Source organism: Equus quagga, chromosome 1, assembly GCF_021613505.1.
Source record: "Equus quagga isolate Etosha38 chromosome 1, UCLA_HA_Equagga_1.0, whole genome shotgun sequence".
In the NCBI taxonomy this organism is placed as follows: Eukaryota; Metazoa; Chordata; class Mammalia; order Perissodactyla; family Equidae; genus Equus; species Equus quagga.
Genome location: NC_060267.1, coordinates 139,913,060 through 139,930,909, shown reverse-complemented (window position 1 = coordinate 139,930,909; position 17,850 = coordinate 139,913,060). Strand labels below are relative to the sequence as shown.

The 17,850-nt window shown below is 37.7% G+C and overlaps 1 protein-coding gene across 1 annotated transcript in view; it reads left to right on the top strand.

The window, feature by feature from the left end:
• The window catches only part of SACM1L (SAC1 like phosphatidylinositide phosphatase), a 60,965-nt gene that overhangs the window by 10,022 nt on the left and 33,093 nt on the right, over positions 1-17,850 (top strand). The window contains exons 2-7 of the mRNA XM_046666048.1: positions 6,181-6,278; positions 9,077-9,151; positions 10,368-10,495; positions 13,301-13,450; positions 15,921-15,980; positions 16,897-16,930. Coding sequence (XP_046522004.1) covers positions 6,181-6,278; positions 9,077-9,151; positions 10,368-10,495; positions 13,301-13,450; positions 15,921-15,980; positions 16,897-16,930 — 545 coding nt within the window. The remainder of the gene's footprint in view (positions 1-6,180; positions 6,279-9,076; positions 9,152-10,367; positions 10,496-13,300; positions 13,451-15,920; positions 15,981-16,896; positions 16,931-17,850) is intronic.

The following is a 17,850-nucleotide window of genomic DNA, read 5'->3' as shown; positions in this document are numbered from 1 at the left end:
AAAATGATGGCTTTGTCCAGAGACTAAAGACAGCAGAAGAGTTAAACAAAGCCCAGTGGTCTGAGGTCGTTTAGTAATAGAACACTGCTGCTGTTCTCTGGAGCCCGTTAGTGCTGGGCATATCACATGTGTTCTCTTGTTTACCCTCTGCTATCACTTACCTCTTTCTAATGGAGAGGAGGCTGAGCTGGGAAGTTCAGTGGTTTGTTTAGTGACTCATGATAGTAAGCATGAAGTTGGAATTCACACCAGGTTTATAAGAGTTTAAATTCTGTAATTTTTTCATGATACTATATTACTAGAATTTGAAGGCCTCATCTTTTGGTAGGATGGCACAGAAATGGTGTGTTCAAAATAGACCCTAGTCAGTCAAGGAAACATTGTTACTTAGATTAAGAAACTAGGAAAAACCTTGGTTTAATAAAATTTAAGACTTTTCATTAAAAATGGTTTTTAAGGGGCTGGCCCTGTGGCGTAGTGGTTAAGTTTGGCACACTCCACCTCAGTGGCCCTGGTTCATGGGTTCGGATCCTGGCTGTGGATATACACCACTTCTCAAGCCATGCTGTGCAGCAGCCCACATACAAAGTAGAGGAATGTTGGCACAGATTTTAGCTCAGGGCTAATCTTCTTAACAACAACAACAACAAAAAGTAAAGTTTTTAAAAAAGTTTTATCACTTGGAAACCCAAACACCAGGTATCAAAAAATTCAGTTGAGGGGTTGGCTCTGTGGCCAGTTAGGTTCACGCACTCTACTTCAGCGGCCCGGGGTTTTGCCAGTTTGGATGCTGGGTGGGGACCTAGCACTGCTCATCAAGCCATGCTGAGGTGGCATCCCACATAGCAGAACTAGAAGGACCTATAACTAGAATATATAACTACGTACTGGGGGGCTTTGGGGAGAAAAAGAAGAAAAAAAATGATTGGCAACAGATGTTATATCAGTTGTCAATCTTTAAAAAAAAAAAATTCAGTATCTCATTGAGATATTGAATGAGGGAAGCATCTCATTCCTTAATGCCAGGAAGATAAAGTGTTTCTGTTGGTGGATGTGTTTTGGCCAGGGGTTAATGTGAAAGTTATTTCATTCTACAGGGGATTTGATCACTGTATTAGTTTTCTACTGCTGCTCTACCATATTACCATAAACTTGGAGATTTAAAACAACACAAATGTATTATCTCATACTTTCTGTAGGTCGAAAGTCCAACCAGGAGTCTCACTGGGCTAAGATCAAGGTGTCAGCAGAGCTGCATTCCATACCGGAGGCTCTGGGGAAGAATCCACTTACAAGCTCATTTAGGGTGTTGACTGAATCCACTTCCTTGTAGTTATGGGACCAAGGTCCCTGTTTCCTTGCTGTCTGCTTGGGTCCACGCTTAGCTTCTGGAGACCTCTTCTATCCTTGCATGTGGCCCTGTTATCTCAGGAGCTATCAACAGCTTGTCAAATGCTTTTCATGATTGAAATCTCCCCTTCCCCTTCTGCCACAGCTCTGACTGACGCTTCTGTCCTCTTCTGCTTTTAAGGACTCATGTGATTACATCGGGCCCACCCTGACCATCCAAGATAATCTCCATATTTTAGGGCCAGTAGATCAGTAACCTTAATTCCATCTGCAGGACAGTGCCTCGATTGAATGAATAATCAGGAGATGGGGATCTTGGGGGGACATTGTTAGAATTCTGCTTATCACAATCACTTCTAAAATGAAACTTAATGTCTGCAGTTTAATTGTTCAAACTTTTAGCTATGCAAAGTGAAAATGATTTCTGGAAGAAGTGGCAGGGTGTAACCAAGATCTCATGCTGTCTTTTTAAAGCTGACATTGTCCTTTATCCTAAAAGCTTTTTTCTTGTTATAGACTTATAACTCTACAAATAAATCATGGAAGACATTCATTTATAATTTTTATTCAAATTTTTTATTATTCCGGGATATTTGTGTTTGATAAATCAGAGCTCTGTTTTATATAGTCTTGATATTTTGGGTGAGGATTTACTCCTAATACGCAACTCTGGTTTCTTATTTTGGAATGTAATTTTCTCTCAGATTTGCTTTTGTCATGTTATGATTTGAAGAATATATTTCTTGTAAACATGCAAATTTACATTGGTGTGAATTCTATCCACATATGTTGGAAAATAATTATCTTAGTTCTTTAAGTATTAAGAAACTTGGAATTATGTTGAGGAAAGCAGACTTCTCATTGCAATTCTGGAGCCAAAATGTGCAACCTGAGTATTTTTACTTTTTGGAATAGCACTATTGGAATAATTATACCTAATTAAACATATATAATTATTAGCTTAATACAATTGAGAATAGATATGAATTACAGTTATATAGCTAATATGTTGCTGTTCAGGTATCCTAGTTACCTATGTTCAAACAATATATTTAAATTGGGATATAATTTGATTTCAGAATCTTCCTGTCAAAACTAAATTGCTCAGATATTGTCTGTGTGATATCGATACCTTCCGTTATGTTATTTGTTTAAAGCATGAATTGAATAATGTTCTGGTCCTGTGTTCAGAGTCCTGTCATGACAATTTGCAGCTTTTCTCCCTTCTCTGTTAAAGAATGTTTTCGTTAATGACAAAAAGTTATACTTATGAGTCAGCCTTTGTATGCTCTGCCGAAGTACTTCATAAGTGCTCACGGCTTCTCACTGCTCCTGGGGTGTTAGGTAAGCATCCTCATCCCCAGGCGTAGTGAAGGGCAGAGATGTCTTCTCTTGGTTCACGGTTGTGCCAGGAGGTTTTAAAGGTTGTTTCATTTAATCTTCAAGAGGATTGACTACTGCCCCCTCCCCCAAATCTCCCGACCCTACCTTTATTTTTTTTCTGGTGTTCACCATTGTCTAAAATCACTGATTACTTGCTTGTGCACTGATTTCTTTCCCATTAGAATGTAAGCTCTGTGATCCAGGGACTTTATACCACCAGTACCTAGAACAAGGCGCGGCATGGAAGAGGCACTCAGAACTTGGCAAGCGTTACATAGCTGGTAATTAGTAAAGTCAGAATTAGCACCTCTGTATTTTTTACAGCAAAGCCTGAGGCCTTGTGAGTGTAACTACTCCTAATGCAGTGCTCTTATAATTTGTTAAAGTAGTGTTTTGACTAGAGGCTTATGATCAGTTATGTGAGCCTTGGGTTTTGATTTCCCCTGTAAACAGGGCCTACGTGTGTTTGTTGATTGTGATTCTGGATGGTTGCTTTGACATTACTGAGACTAGAACACTAAAGCAGCATTGGCAATAGACTGTTTCTTATCAATGCTGTAATCATTATTTTAGAAGTAAGATAACAGAAGAGAGATTCTTTATTATTCCTGTGAACCTTATAAAAAGAACTCACGAAGTTTCTTAGGATATTAGAGGTAGGACAGGATGTTCTCTGATAGCACCAGCCATTGTATGAAAGCATTTCATGTGACTCTTTCACCTCTTGAGCCTCTGTAAGCCCCAAAGAATGAAGTGGGACATCTCCTGCAGCACAGACACTTACACAGCCTTTAAGATTGGGCGTGTGGAGGGACTTTAAAGAATGAGGCTTATCAAAATGCCATCTGATTTAGAGACAGCACTTTTTTCAAAAGGTTTTATAAAGTCTTGTTTTTTAGGTCTGCTTTGTATTTTAAAAAACTTTTTTTTATTTGTTGTTTGTTTTTTATTTATCACCTACCTCCTAGTCCCTAGTGCTTGTGTAATGTTTAGCATATGACTTACCCTTAGAGTGTAACTTATGCTTGCAGAAAGCATCCTCTGCAGATATGGTTGATATGTTGGATTTTTTTTTAATGATTTAAGGCTAGAGATAACTACTGTATGAGTAGACTGTCCAGAAGTTTGTTGTATTTCTTTCTGTTTTAGGACCTCCCACTTTGTTTTCTTTTTATAGCTTTATTGAAGTATAGTTCACATACAGTAAACTGCAGGTATTTAAAATGTGCAGTTTAGGGGCTGGCTCCATGGCCGAGTGGTTAAGTTCATGCGCTCTGCTGCGGTGGCCCAGGGTTCAGATCCTGGGCGCAGACATGGCACCGCTCGTCAGGCCACGTTGAGGCAGCGTCCCACATCCCACAACTTGAAGGACCTGCAACTAAGATATACAACTATGTACGGGGGGGGGGGGGGTTAGGAAGATAAAGCAGGAAAAAAAAAGAAAATGTACAGTTTGATACATTTTGACATATTTTTACTCCATGAAACATCATCAGCAGTATCAAGGTAGTGAACACATCCATCACCCCTGATAGTTTCCTTGTGCCTGTAATCCCTCCCTTTTTTCCCTTCTGCACAAGTTAAACATATAACTACTGTATGATCCAGCCATTCTACTTCTCGATAGTCACCCTAGAGAAATGAATGCATATGTCTGCCTTAAGCCTTGTATGAGAGTGTTCACAGAACCTTCATTCAGAATATCCCAAACTGGAAACGACCCAGATGTCCATCAACAAGTGAATGGATAAACAAATTATGGTGTATCCATAAAATGGAATACTATTCAGCAATAAAAAGGAGTGAACCATTGTATTTAGTTTGAATTGGAGTATTTGAAACAGATTTGTCTTCTTTGTTGCATTTTTCTTGATTTGTATTAAAATTGATTTTCATTATCTTAGCATCTCCCCCCAAATGGAGGAAACTAGTGTAATATTAAGAAGTTAGTTATAGGGGCTGGCCCCGTGGCCGAGTGGTTAAGTTCGCGTGCTCCGCTGCAGGCGGCCCAGTGTTTCGTCGGTTGGAATCCTGGGCGCGGACATGGCACTGCTCATCAAGCCACGCTGAGGCGGCGTCCCACATGCCACAACTAGAAGGACCCACAACAAAGAATATACAACTATGTACTGGGGGGCTTTGGGGAGAAAAAGGGGAAAAAAAATTAAAAAAATCTAAAAAAAAAGTTATAGATGAACTATAAAAAGATGTAAGTTATGTTTGGATAATTAAGGGTTGATTATTCCTCTGAAAACTTATAGTCAAAAATGGTTCATACAGTTTGTTCTGCTACAGGACTTGTTTCTATAAATTGAATTGCCTATTCACGATTGGTACCTAAGAAGTGATGTCAGTGATGGTTGTGTGGGTTCAGATAAGATTTTTCATAGGCAAGGGGAGTGGAAAGAGGGAGTAGAATTAAGAAGGAAAGGAACAAGCCCTCAGGTTGACTGCTGCACAGACAGAAATTCTTTCAAGTGTGGTTTAAGAACAATTAAGATGAGTTCCTGGGGAAAAAACTAGTTCCCGCCCCAGCCTTGGTCAGCTTCTGGAGTGTTGTACTTTGTCCTGCGCCCACCTTCACAGCCTCAGTCTGCATTGTTTTAGCACTTGTAAATCTGCATTTGTACTTTATTATTTCTGTTAGTTGTTAATATTTCCAGCAGCAGCCCCTAACCATGCTAAACTGCCTGTCTGGGTTGTCCAAGTTACCTCCTGTGGAACCACGTCTTGTTTTTGTCGGACTCTGGTTACAAAGTTGCATAAATTTTGAGTAGTCTGTCCCGACGGGAACTTTACTTCCTTTATTTTTTATTTTGCAGAATGTGAAGTTTTTTTCAGGAACACGTATGTGACATTCTAACCAAAAAGCACCTGAATGTTCAAGTAGTTTATTTTGAACCATTTTCTGAAAATGTTTTATTAAAAATATGTTTCTTAGTATTTTTAGCTAATACTTAGATCTTGCTTACCAAGTATCAGATGTTCCGAGTACTTATCAAAGATTAGCTCACTTTATCCTCACAACAGTGCAGTTTGATGAGTCTGGTATTATCTTTATTTCATGGCTAAGAGAACCGAAGGACTGAGAGAATGAGTAACTTGCCCAAGGTCACACCACACAGATAGTCTGGTTGTGTAGACTGTGCTCCTGAATACTATGCTACATTCCCTTCTCCACCATGTTGGATATAAAGATTAGATTTTGTTATGATCTTCTTGTGTAAGTCAAATTGGTGGTTTTACACAAATTAAAACCTTGTCAGCATTAAATATATAAGTGAAAAGAGTTGCAGTGAACGTGTGAGGACGACACAACAGCTTCATCTGTTCAGAAGCTGGGAAAAGGATGTCAGATTTAAACACTGCTGAAATTGTGTTAATAAATATTTCAGAAGTTTTCATTTCACTTGGTTTGGTTATTTATGGTTTTAAATTTCTTCTTAGGCATATCACACCTGAAAAATTTTATGTGGAAGCTTGTGATGATGGAGCAGATGACGTGCTTATCATCGACCGCGTGTCCACAGAGGTCACCCTCTCAGGTATTTTACAGCCAGATTCAGAAGTGCCTGAGCAAGATTTTATACCTAAGTTGCAGTGATTAAAATAAATTTATCAGAACTATGTCAGTGTGTGGATCTCTGGGGGTCTTTTTGTAAAATTTAATTCTTGCTACCTTGTTTGATTTTTGTGCATTAATTTTATGTTTTTTCCTTTTTATGAAAAGGAGAAATGATCTTGACAATTTTAGGTAGCATTTTACTATCTGTGAGGATTTAAAAACATAATTATTTCTTTATTTGTTCCCTTATCTGTATTCTATCATGATTGATTTTGTTGATGTCTGAGTTCCTTTCTAGCCGTAAGATTTAAGGTATTTGAATGTAAGAAAGTTGTTTTAGCATCGTGTGGAATTTTAGCAGCAGCTTTTGTTTTTGAAAATATTCATGACTGTGAGGATAATTTAATAAATGAAAATAGTATATGCATCAGTGGAGGATAATTTAATAAATGAAAAATAATGTATACATCACTGACTAAAACTTGTGGTTTAGGCAAATGATGTTCCTAAGCTTTATCTATCTATCTTATCTATCTGTCCAGTTATAGTTTGGTTTTGCTTCTCTGGAGTATGAAAAACAATTTTTTTTCAATTGTGTGGAACACTGATTTCTGACCAGCTTAACATAAAATAGTTTTAGTGACAAATTAATGTGCCATGTGATAGCACATTTAGAATTTCGTATTTCATTTGTTTAAAAATTTACCTCTAGAGTTCTGTATTTTTTTCTTAAGTACAATATTTGAGTAACCATAGAGTAGACATTCAGTAAACAGTAAATATCCTTTGAAGGGGTAAAGTGAAATATGAACATATTTTGCAGAGGATAGTAAAGTGTTAGAAAGATATGACTAAATTTCCACTTCCTTGGTTATGTGGTTATTCTGGTCAGAACCATATATAGTTTTCCTTTGACCAAATGGAATTAGAGCTCTGTTTTAGTTTGATAATTTGGCGTTGCCTGTGTCTGTTGCTTGGTGGCTGCTCTCTCAAGGTAGCCTGTTTTTACCTGATGTTAGTGCACTTTTCCTCGATTTTACTCACACTCCTTTGTCTTGTATTGATACAACCTAGTGTCTTATAAAATCTTTGTATGGATGCAGTATTTTCAGTTATTTTTGGTCTTTTAGTGACATTTTATTTGTAGGTAGAGATTGCAGACCCATTTGAATGGACAAAGCTAAAAGTCCTGGATAGTTTGGATGTGAAGATGCTACCAAGCAGTCAACAGGAGAGACATGAAGAGATAGTGGGACTGAAGCCAGTGAGGATGAGGGGCTGCCTCCCTCGCAGTTTCTCTACCAGTTTCTTTTTACCGTTGGGAATACAGACCATTGCCACAGAAAGAGGGATTTTTTCCCCATGAAAAACTAATATATTTTCTTAGGAATTATTGTACTTTTATTGCCATTACACTCCAGTTAATATAACTTAAAGCTTGATCATTATTACATTTAAGTTTATCAAATGATCTCCGTATATTCAGGATTTTCTCTGAGCTTTTTCACTGCACTGGTATTCCCATATTTCATGTTAATTAATTGTGACATAGCATTGCTAAGTAAAATGAATTATTGAGAGAAACAGAAGTGAATTTTAGACATAGTTCAGAATTAATTAATCCAGAATAACAGGACTGTTTTAAGAAATAGACCTTGGGTTGAGCCAGCCCTGATGGCCTAGAATGTTCGGCATATTCAGCTTTGGCGGCCTGAGTTTGGTTCCTGATTGTGGAACCACACCACTCATCTGTCAGTAGCCATGCTGTGACAGTGGCTCACATAGAAGAACTAGAAGGACTTACAACTAGAATATACAACTACGTACTGGGGCTTTGGGGAAGCAAAGAAAAAGAAATAAGACTTGGGTTTACAGCAGTGTTTCAAAATGGGTTCCAGATGATAATTAAACTGTGACTGAAAGAAAAATTTATAGCCACATAAGTTTGGGAAACCTTGAATTAAACAGTGGAACAACTTTCTTTTACTGTAGGCCTCCTCAGAGCCTTTATTTTCCACTGCCTTGTGACTCTTTCTGGGAGAAGGAACAGAGGTAATAGGGATGTAGCAAAATAAGCTCATTTGACTGGGAAACCCTACCTCCCCCCTTTTTGAGGCCTTATTCCCTAAACTAAAGTTCTACAAAGTAAGTTTTGTGAAATACAGTGGCTTAAAGTTTAACAATTGAGAAAGGACCCCTGTAATCTAAGCTACTCTTGTTATTAAGGGCAGTATTGATAAAATCACAGTTGATGGTGATGCCTCACTGCATACCTGTGTAGATCACTGTTAGACACTAGGAGGAGGCCTTTCCTTGCTCCTTCCTCCCTAGGATATTTGCCTGCATTTCCCACATTCTTAGACTGGATAGGAAGTAGTTTTTTGCATTGCAGAAGTAGCATGTAGAGATTAAAATCTTGTCTCAACCCTCCCTTTCGTTTACTTTCTAATTCTCTTAAAGGGATAGGGACTTAGTTTCTGGGAAAACATTGAATAAATTTGGTTGAAAATTGACATTAGAAATAATCTGCAATTTACTTGATGAGGCTGCTGAAGCATGTTACTTTTGGCACCGTATTCTAGACAGGCAGAGACGGTTATATGTAACGTGGACATCTTTATATTCTGCCAAAATGTAGGTCTAACACTAATGAAGGAATATTGCTTTCTTAGAGCAAATCATACGTATTGATTTGGTTGAAGTAACTATTTAAATCAAACTAAATTTCTTTCTATTGATGAGCTTTTTCTATGTGCTTTTTCTTTTTTTCTTTTAAAGTTAAGAAAGATATTCCTCCGTCAGCTGTCACAAGACCAATATTTGGTATACTGGGCACAATCCATCTGGTGGCAGGTAAGCTAAGATGGGTAAAGAAGGTAATTAAATTGACACTAGTAGAGTATAAGATGAAGGCATACTTCATATCATGCTTTAGGCAATAAATCTTTAGGTGAGCTATTTGTCATTAATTTCTAAAGGTAATGTACCTCAAATGGCAAGTGGTGAAATTTATCAGCCTGAGGTTCTATTAAAAAAAAGTTTTGTTTTTGGTTTTATTTCAACTTGAGTTGAAACCCCTAGTCACCTAGACATTTTTCATAAATTCTAAGAGTATTTAAATAAAAATTTTAATGCACTGATGGACCAGAATATTCTACACCTTCAACCCCATTATAGGGTTGAATATGACATAGTGCATGTTAGAGAATGTTACCTGGTTCTGAGTTATTAGGAAAGTGATTTTGTTGGTCTAAGTTTCATTTCATTGAACTTTTAAAAAATTCCTGTTGCATTAGGCACTGTGCTAGATGCTGAGTTATAAAAGATGCAAGTCCCTTTTGTCCTGCAGTTTACAGTCTAATGAGAGAGGCGTTTGAATAGTAAATTACTGCGGTACAGTGTGACAAGTTCTAGGAGAGAGTTGTACATAGGCACTTGTGGGCAGAGTTTAAGAATTAATTTAGTGGTAAAGGCTTACCCTGCTGTATTTGTAGGGGAGGAGGTGGCCAGGATCAGGGTGGGTATATTGTGCATGGGGCTGTGCTGGCGCTCTGATTCCTGACCACTTATCTTTGTAATGTTGTAGAAACCAGTTAGTTATACTGCCCCAGCACATTTCTCTACCATTGAGAATGACATGAAGGACATAGGAGAGGTGTAGACAGGACATTGTCCTGCAATGGTCACGTCTCATGACTTGTGATGACCTAAGCTGCACACTGGGAAATGCATGAGCAGAGGCCTGTATCCTTGGGCTTGACAGAGAGAGAGAAGTGTTTTCTATCTCTGCTTTTCATCTGCTAAGATCATTTTTTGCTTATCAAAAGTTTTTGCTTTTATCTTTTTGAGAAAAAATTTGACCTTTCAATAGGAATTTTTCCAAATAATAAGCTCGTCTTTCTATTTGTCAATTCTAAAATTGCTTTAAAATAAAGTATGGGCCTTTTATTAAATAGCACAGTACAGTCTCATTGTGCTAGCCTTTAGAGTTTAAACAATGAGGACTGCTACTTTTGGCTTAAGAATTGCCTTATTTATATTTATGAATGTTTGGCTTTGCTTTTTGTAGGTAATTATCTAATTGTCATTACCAAAAAGACAAAAATAGGTGAATTTTTCAATCATGTAATCTGGAAAGCAACAGATTTTGATGTCCTTTCTTATAAGAAGACCATGTTGCACTTAACTGATATTCAGGTAAGAAGTAGAAGCACTTAATTGCAAAACCCAAAATGGTACTATGGGGGGTGGGGGAGGGAGGTGGAATACCAAGAATGTTTGATGGGTGTCTTTTAAGCCTGGTTATTTAAGCAACTCATAGAGCAAGGTCGCTCTACCTACCTTTATACCTAACCATAAAATGTATTTTTTTAAAAATCCTTCATATATTTTATTGCTTTTGTTTTGTTTTTTAAAAACTGACTTAGTTCTTAAATTATGAAATTTCATATGGAGAAAAAAGGAGAAATAGAAAATGCATATGTACTCAATGCCCAGATTTAGCTTTATAACCTTTTTGTAAAGAAATAAAATATTAGGGGGCCAGCCCTGTGGCATAGTGATTAAGTTTGGCATGCTCTGCTTTGGTGGCCTGGGTTCACAGGTTCAGATCCCAGGCGTGGTCAGCCATGCTGTGGCAGTGACCCACATACAAGGTAGAGAAGATTGGCACAGATGTTAGATCAGGGCTAATCTTCCTCAGGAAAAAAAAATAGTAATAAAATATTAGATACCTTTGAAGTTCCACTCATCCCTTTTTCTGCAGAGGAAAAATTTTTTTACTTTTACCACATGTGAATATGAGTGTGTATATGTGTGTATATATGTTCAAAAAGTCCTCCTTTTGTACGATTCCTATATACACGGATTTCATTTACCATAGTTTAGTTAATACCAGTCCCCCAACAACATGGTTTAAATTTCAGTTACCATGGTTTATTGACTAAAGAATTAGCCCACCAAAGATGAAAGTACAAAGAAACAAAAAGTGACAACTCCAGAAGTGAAATTTGAATTGAACATTAATCGAGTCTAGAAGAAATAGCTGACTGTGGGAATACTGATGCAGTCCCTGTACAAGAGAGTCTAGATACGCAGCAAGAAGTCTTAGTGAAGGTGAATTTATTGACGTTAATGGTGAAGTGGTTGTGATGTAAAGGGTGACGATGTCCTAGGGAAGTGATGCCAGCGACAGACTTCACATTAAAGGCTCTCTCAGAGGTGTTTCACGACTTTGAAAGTGCAAAGGATAAAGTGTTAGAAGCTAGGTCAGACTTAGAAAGGTGTATGGCAATTCACCAAGGTGTAGAAAAGGTACTCTGTATCATAAGTTACATGATAAGAAGGCAAACACTGTTCAAGCTACTCTTGGTCTTTTTTTTACAAGAAATAAAATATTTTAATTCTCACTGTTTCTGTTTTAAATTACAGTATACTAAATAAATATTAATTTTGCTATCTTTAAATTTCCCTGTACATTTATAACTTACAGTAATAAATATGCCTTTTTTTTGGATGGGGAAGATTGACTCTGAGCTAACATCTGTTGCCAGTCTTCCTCTTTTTGCTTGAGGAAGATTGTCCCTGAGATAATATCTGTGCCAGTCTTCCTCTGTTTTGCTATGGGACACTGCCACAGCATGGCTTGATGAGCGGTGTGTAGGTCCACACCTGGGATCTGAACTCACGAACCCCAGGCTGTCAAAGCAGAGCATGCGAACTTAACCACTACGCCACCAGACCGGGTCCCAGGATGTGCTTTTTATACTTTGGTTTTAACTTAAAATTTCTCTTTTACTATATGTATGTCAATCAATATGTATTAATGTATTCACTCTCTATGACACACGATATTTTAAGGCAATAAAAATGGTTATATTCATTTAATAGCTCAGTAATATTGACTTGAACAGTTTCTTCTTGACTGTTACATTTTATTGTCAGGCCGTGTAACTGATTTTAGCATTGCTGACTATGTATGCTTTGCTTGTGCCTTTTGTTTTAAAAAAAATATTTCTGAGCCCAAATTAAAAATTTTGTAGTAGGTAGATTTGTAACATGTAGATTAGCATGTTAATCATTTGGTAATCATTAAACATTACCAAACATTAACAATTATTTTATTTTATTAAAAAAAATTCTTTTTTGGTCAGGAAGATTGGCCCTGAGCTAACGTTTGTGCCAGTCTTCCTCTATTTTGTGTGGGATGCTGCCACAGCATGGCTTGACGAGTGGTGCTAGGTCCGTGCCTGGGATCTGAACTTGTGAACCCCAGGCTGCCGGAGCAGAGTGCACAAACTTAACTACTACACCACCAGGCCAGCCCCCAACAATTATTTTTTAGAACAAAAATAAAAACAAATGTCAGTTTGGTATTCCTTGGGAAAGCCAACTAAAATGAATATTAGCAAATAAAGATAAATTTTACTTTTACTGGACTTTTCTTTTTAATCTTTGTTTTTTTTAAAAAAAAATTCGATTTCATTTCCCATCTAGCCCAAACCAGTAAAGTTTCTTAAGAACGAGGATGGTATTATTCTCTTGTTATTTACTCTCTATGGTACTGGGTCCCTCATGAGTTTATGTTTTTTATTTGTTGAATGTGGATAATTACGCTAACCTAGCCAGGTTGTTGTGAAGATGAAAGAGAATCTATGTAAAGCCTTTGGCCACAGTAGGTCATGACATAAGGTGATGATGTTTTGTGAAGATAACTCTTCTGCCCGTTAGAGTAAAATTTGTGAAGGATACCAGAGGGAAGGAGTTCTATATGATCAATTAGTATAATAATACCGTACACCATTTATTGAGCATTGGGTGTGTGTCAGGAACTGTCCTTGGTCCTGGGAACGGGTGAGCATGCCCCTCCCTGGCCCGGTCCTTGTGCCAGTGGTATTTAACAGGGCTGGACTTACAGGTTTTTATTTTCATTCTTTTTTCATATTGACAGATTCCTTTTCGAGTATGAGATAGACTGATTTTGTTCCTCCCCTTTGTTTACAGTTACAAGATAATAAAACTTTCCTAGCGATGATAAACCATGTCTTGAGTGTGGATGGGTTTTACTTTTCAACGACCTATGATTTGACCCATACTTTGCAGCGGCTCTCCAATACTAGTCCAGAATTCCAAGAAATGAGTCTCTTGGAAAGGGTAAGCTTAATCTTCACTTATTTTTACTTATTTACTTATTTTTTTAAGGGACATGTCTGTTTCATCCATAAAAATGTATGTTGATTTTTCTTAATCCTGGCTATACCAGCATCTTGTGTGGGGCTTTGAAAACATACCATCTTTCAAATGTGTATCACAATCCCAAATTCAGGACCCCGGAGTCTGTATGTTACACAGACAGGATTGAGGACCACTGGTGTAGGTATTCAGAAATCCAGTCTAAACACACGCTGGTTATTTCCTAGCTCTCAGTATTCTGTAGTATAACAATTATTAGCATTAGCAACATAATTATAGTTATAAAATTAATATTCTAACAGATGATGTCCTTTCTGCAGTGGTGTTATTTACAGTTTTTGAAGCTAGAAAAGTAACAACTTATTGATTTGAGAACTTGAAGAATATCCTTTTAAGTGGGTTTTTTTGATTATTTTGCTTTTTTTTAAGATGACTGTATCTTTAGAACTTAGGCCTGATCAACTAGGGATGATCAAAACTTAAAATTTCTGATGTTCAGGAACCTGGATAATTGTTGCCTTCATTTTTTTTTTAATTAGCAAACATAGTAGCTATGTTTAGGAGGGAGACAGAATTTAAAAGTTTGCTGTCAGTTATTTATTAGGTTGGACCATATGAAATTGCCAGTAATTGGCTAGTTTTGACCAATAAAAGTGATAATTTCATGTAGTTTAGCCTAAGTCAGTATTTTAGTTGACTGGCTCTTTTAAGATTTCACATGCTAATCTAGTAAAATTGTAGGTAGGCTTAGATGTAAATTTAGCTGTAAGCTAAGCAATCAAGAAACTTGGCTTTTAACTACGAAAAGACTGTTGCTTTTAAAAGCAGTTGCTGCATTTTCCATTTGTTTATCAACTGTCTCTCAAATGCCTGCTGTGTACCAGGCACTGTACTAGCCACTGGGGACACAGAATGAAAAGAGACAGCCCTTGCCTTGTGGGAGCCTGCAGTGTGCTGGGGAAGCGCCAATCCAGGCAATCACAAAACAAGAGACAGTTGCTGTCATGGAGATAGGTAACAAAATGTGGTAGGATCCTGAAGGAAGGTGCATCTCACTCTGTTTAGGGGAGCGTCAGGGACGACATTACAAAGGAAAGTAACTTTTGAGCTGAGACTTAATGATGAGTAGGCCTTACTGGTCAGGTGGCAGTGGGAGAGGGAGGGTTCTAGGCAGAGATGGTGGCAATATTAGGTTAAACTGTAAACAAAAGCCATCACATCTGTTCGAATGGGAAGGGAATCTTTTGTCAGCTAATCAGAAGAGTCAGTTACAGTTAACGTAGGGAATCATAAAAATGATAAATGAACCATGTATACCTTAAAATTTTATCTCAACTTAAAATTTATATTGACTGGTCTGTTTTTTAACGTAGGACCGAAGGCTTTTCTTTGTTTTTGGTTCCTTGATTGCTAATTGTCTTTCCCTTATAATTACATCCGTAATGCTTTCCAGTGGAGTCTCTTTAAAGATTTTGACACTTACAGAGCAGTCTGTTTGCAGAGTCCCGTAGATTTTTACTGTTTCTCTAATCTTTTATAGCTGCCACTCCCACTCTTAATTCAATAGCAGTTTTGTTTAGCAACTTCCCTTTTATCAAGTTAAATTCAAATCATTCAACTTTCTAGAGATAGCAGTTTGTTTTGTAAGTCATATTTTATTGATTTATAAAATATTTAGTTAAATTCTGTAATGGTGAATAACAAGTACGGCACAAACCGATTGGGAATGCACATCTGAATCTCTGGCTAAGGGCAGGAGCCTCTCCCTGTGACGTTCTGCTGTGGAGGGGCCGGTAGGGGGAATGTCAGATGGTGTGTTTTATAAAGAGAATGGAGAGAATTGGTTAATCTCCTGAGTTGTTGAGGGACCTTCTGTGTTTATAGTTTGAAGGTCAGAGTGACCAGAGATGAGACCAGAGAGTTAAGTAGGGGCTGCCAGATCCCAGGACTGGTTCAGCCAAGCGAAGATTTGGTTCTTGAGATAACAGAGAGGCAGTGGGGCCTTTCCAGCAGACAGGAGACCTGTCATGTCGGAGAACTCCTGTTGACAGCATGTGGAGGAATGGCTGGGAAGGCCACGGCCAAGACTTGAGGCAGATGCTGTTTTAGTAGTTAGGCTGGAGTCAGATGTTTCTGACGGTGGTGAGAGTAGAGATGTAGAAGAAAGGAGGAATTTGGAAGGGGATCTAGGACTTAACAATTGACTCAATATAAGAGAAAGAAAGACTGAGAGGACTCCCAGGTTTCTGTCTGGCAGTAAGACAGGAGTACCCAGAGGAGGGGGAGGCTTGAGGGGAAGAGTTCTGTTTGGAGCGTGTCAAAGAGACCTGCTTCTAGCGACCAGGTGGAGACATTGGTTGTTAGAGTTTTGTTTCTGTAGAAGCTCAACTTGGCGGGAGATATTTTATTAATTTTACAACTTCTCTCTTAGGCAGATCAGCGGTTTGTATGGAATGGTCATCTTCTAAGAGAACTTTCTGCTCAGCCAGAGGTAACAAACACTAAATAAGCGGATTTTAACCTGCTTATTTGTTACAGTACAAGTTTTAATTGAATATATATTATAAAATGGCTACCTAATCACCAAGGAGTTTGATAAATAATTGTAATTTAACTCTGTTTATAGCTTATAAACTTTGATCACGTCTACCCTCTCACATTGTTCTAGGTTGAAGAGTCCCACTTGTTTTACTCTAATCTCCCTATAGAAGCCTTAAGTAAAGAAAAAGTGCTTAAGTAGACCCAGAGATACTTTGCTTTTTATAAAGAAGAGAGACACAGTGGGTCTTGGTGGATGAATGATGGAGAAATGAGGGGCTAGGGCTAAGTCCCAGGCCAGTGGAGAGCTTTGCATTTGTCTTCCGATGGGGGTGTGATTCCCTTCCGTCACCCAGGAGAAACGTGCACAGATGTCACCTTCCTCTGTCCTTAGTTTATACAAATGAGGTGTAAACGAGGAGGCCCGGCCAGGAAGGATAGTATGTTGAACATAGGTAAATAGATTTGCCTCATGGCTTTATTTCTTGTCATTTGTTTTGCTTTTTGGGGAAAAGTAGCTTGGGCTGCAAACACTTAGCTTGGGTCTGTCTTTTGCCTGGAGGAGTGAAGTTGTTTGCAAAGACTGAAAAGGAGGGAGGTAAACGTCCTGCAACATCAGGCAGTTTTATTAGAGTTCCAAAATCTGTGCATATTCAGGCCCACATGATTGTAGCACATACTTAAATTTTTTAATTGAAAAGACAATGTTACATTAGAAAAATTTCTTTAAAATGAAAAGTTACCCATAAGCTTACTACCTTGTGATATTTGTATATTACTTCCCCATGTGTAAGTATTTTTTATATAGTGCTTTTTGTTTATTTTTAAAGTATATTTATTCCTAAATGTAATGTGTATCTTCATTTCAGGTCCATCGGTTTGCTCTTCCAGTATTACATGGCTGTATCCTTACATAGTAGTAATTTTCTAACAGTCTTTTTTTAAATATAAGGCAGATTTAGAGGCAGTCTCAAATATTGCATAAGAAGATATTTTAGAATTAGTAGAAATTGCTTTTGATAAAATCAAATCCATTAACATAAAATCTTAGAATCATGGTTGTAAATGACTGCTTTTTTTGAAGAATGAACTCTTTAGACTGAACTATTCTTTCTGTCCGAGAGGCCTGGGGGTGATGATCTTAAAGAAGGACTGTGCACTGTGTTTTGCTTTCGTTAGACTTTGTAGCAATAAACGAGTGGTTTGAACCTGGCTGTTGAAGTGAAAACTTTCCTTAGTATAAAGTTAGACTCAGGAACTAGGGTGACCAGCAACTTGGAGAGAATTACAGCTAATAATTGTATTTGCAATAGCCACAGAAAAATGAACGGTATGCGAAGAGTAATTCTTGGGGAGGGGGAGTAAGTACAAATGCGAAGTGAGTAATGATTATCTTACTGTAAGTTCATTTTAAAAACTTATCTTTATCGTTGACGTCATAATAAAAACAGGGAAGCAAAGCGAGCTGGCTGGTAAATGCTGGTGGGTGCCTGTGATGGGGACTACACCCTGCAGAAACTGAGCTGATCTTTCTCTCACGTTCTCCCAAGATGCTTATTAACACAACAGTCTGTCATTTATTTGTTTGTTCTGTCCATATGATTTCCTTTGTTATTATGCTTGTTATACTTAAAGCAGAAAATTAATGGAGGAAACATTTCCCACAGTTGTGGGAGAATAAAAATCAGAAAATCTCAGGATAAAAGTTTTTGTTTACTCTAGTTTTTTCCCCTCCCCTCCCTGGAGCTTTCCAAGCTTCCCCTCAGGACATTATAAGAATAGATGTATTCAGATGGTGCTTTAAGGGGTTTGAGATTGTGAAT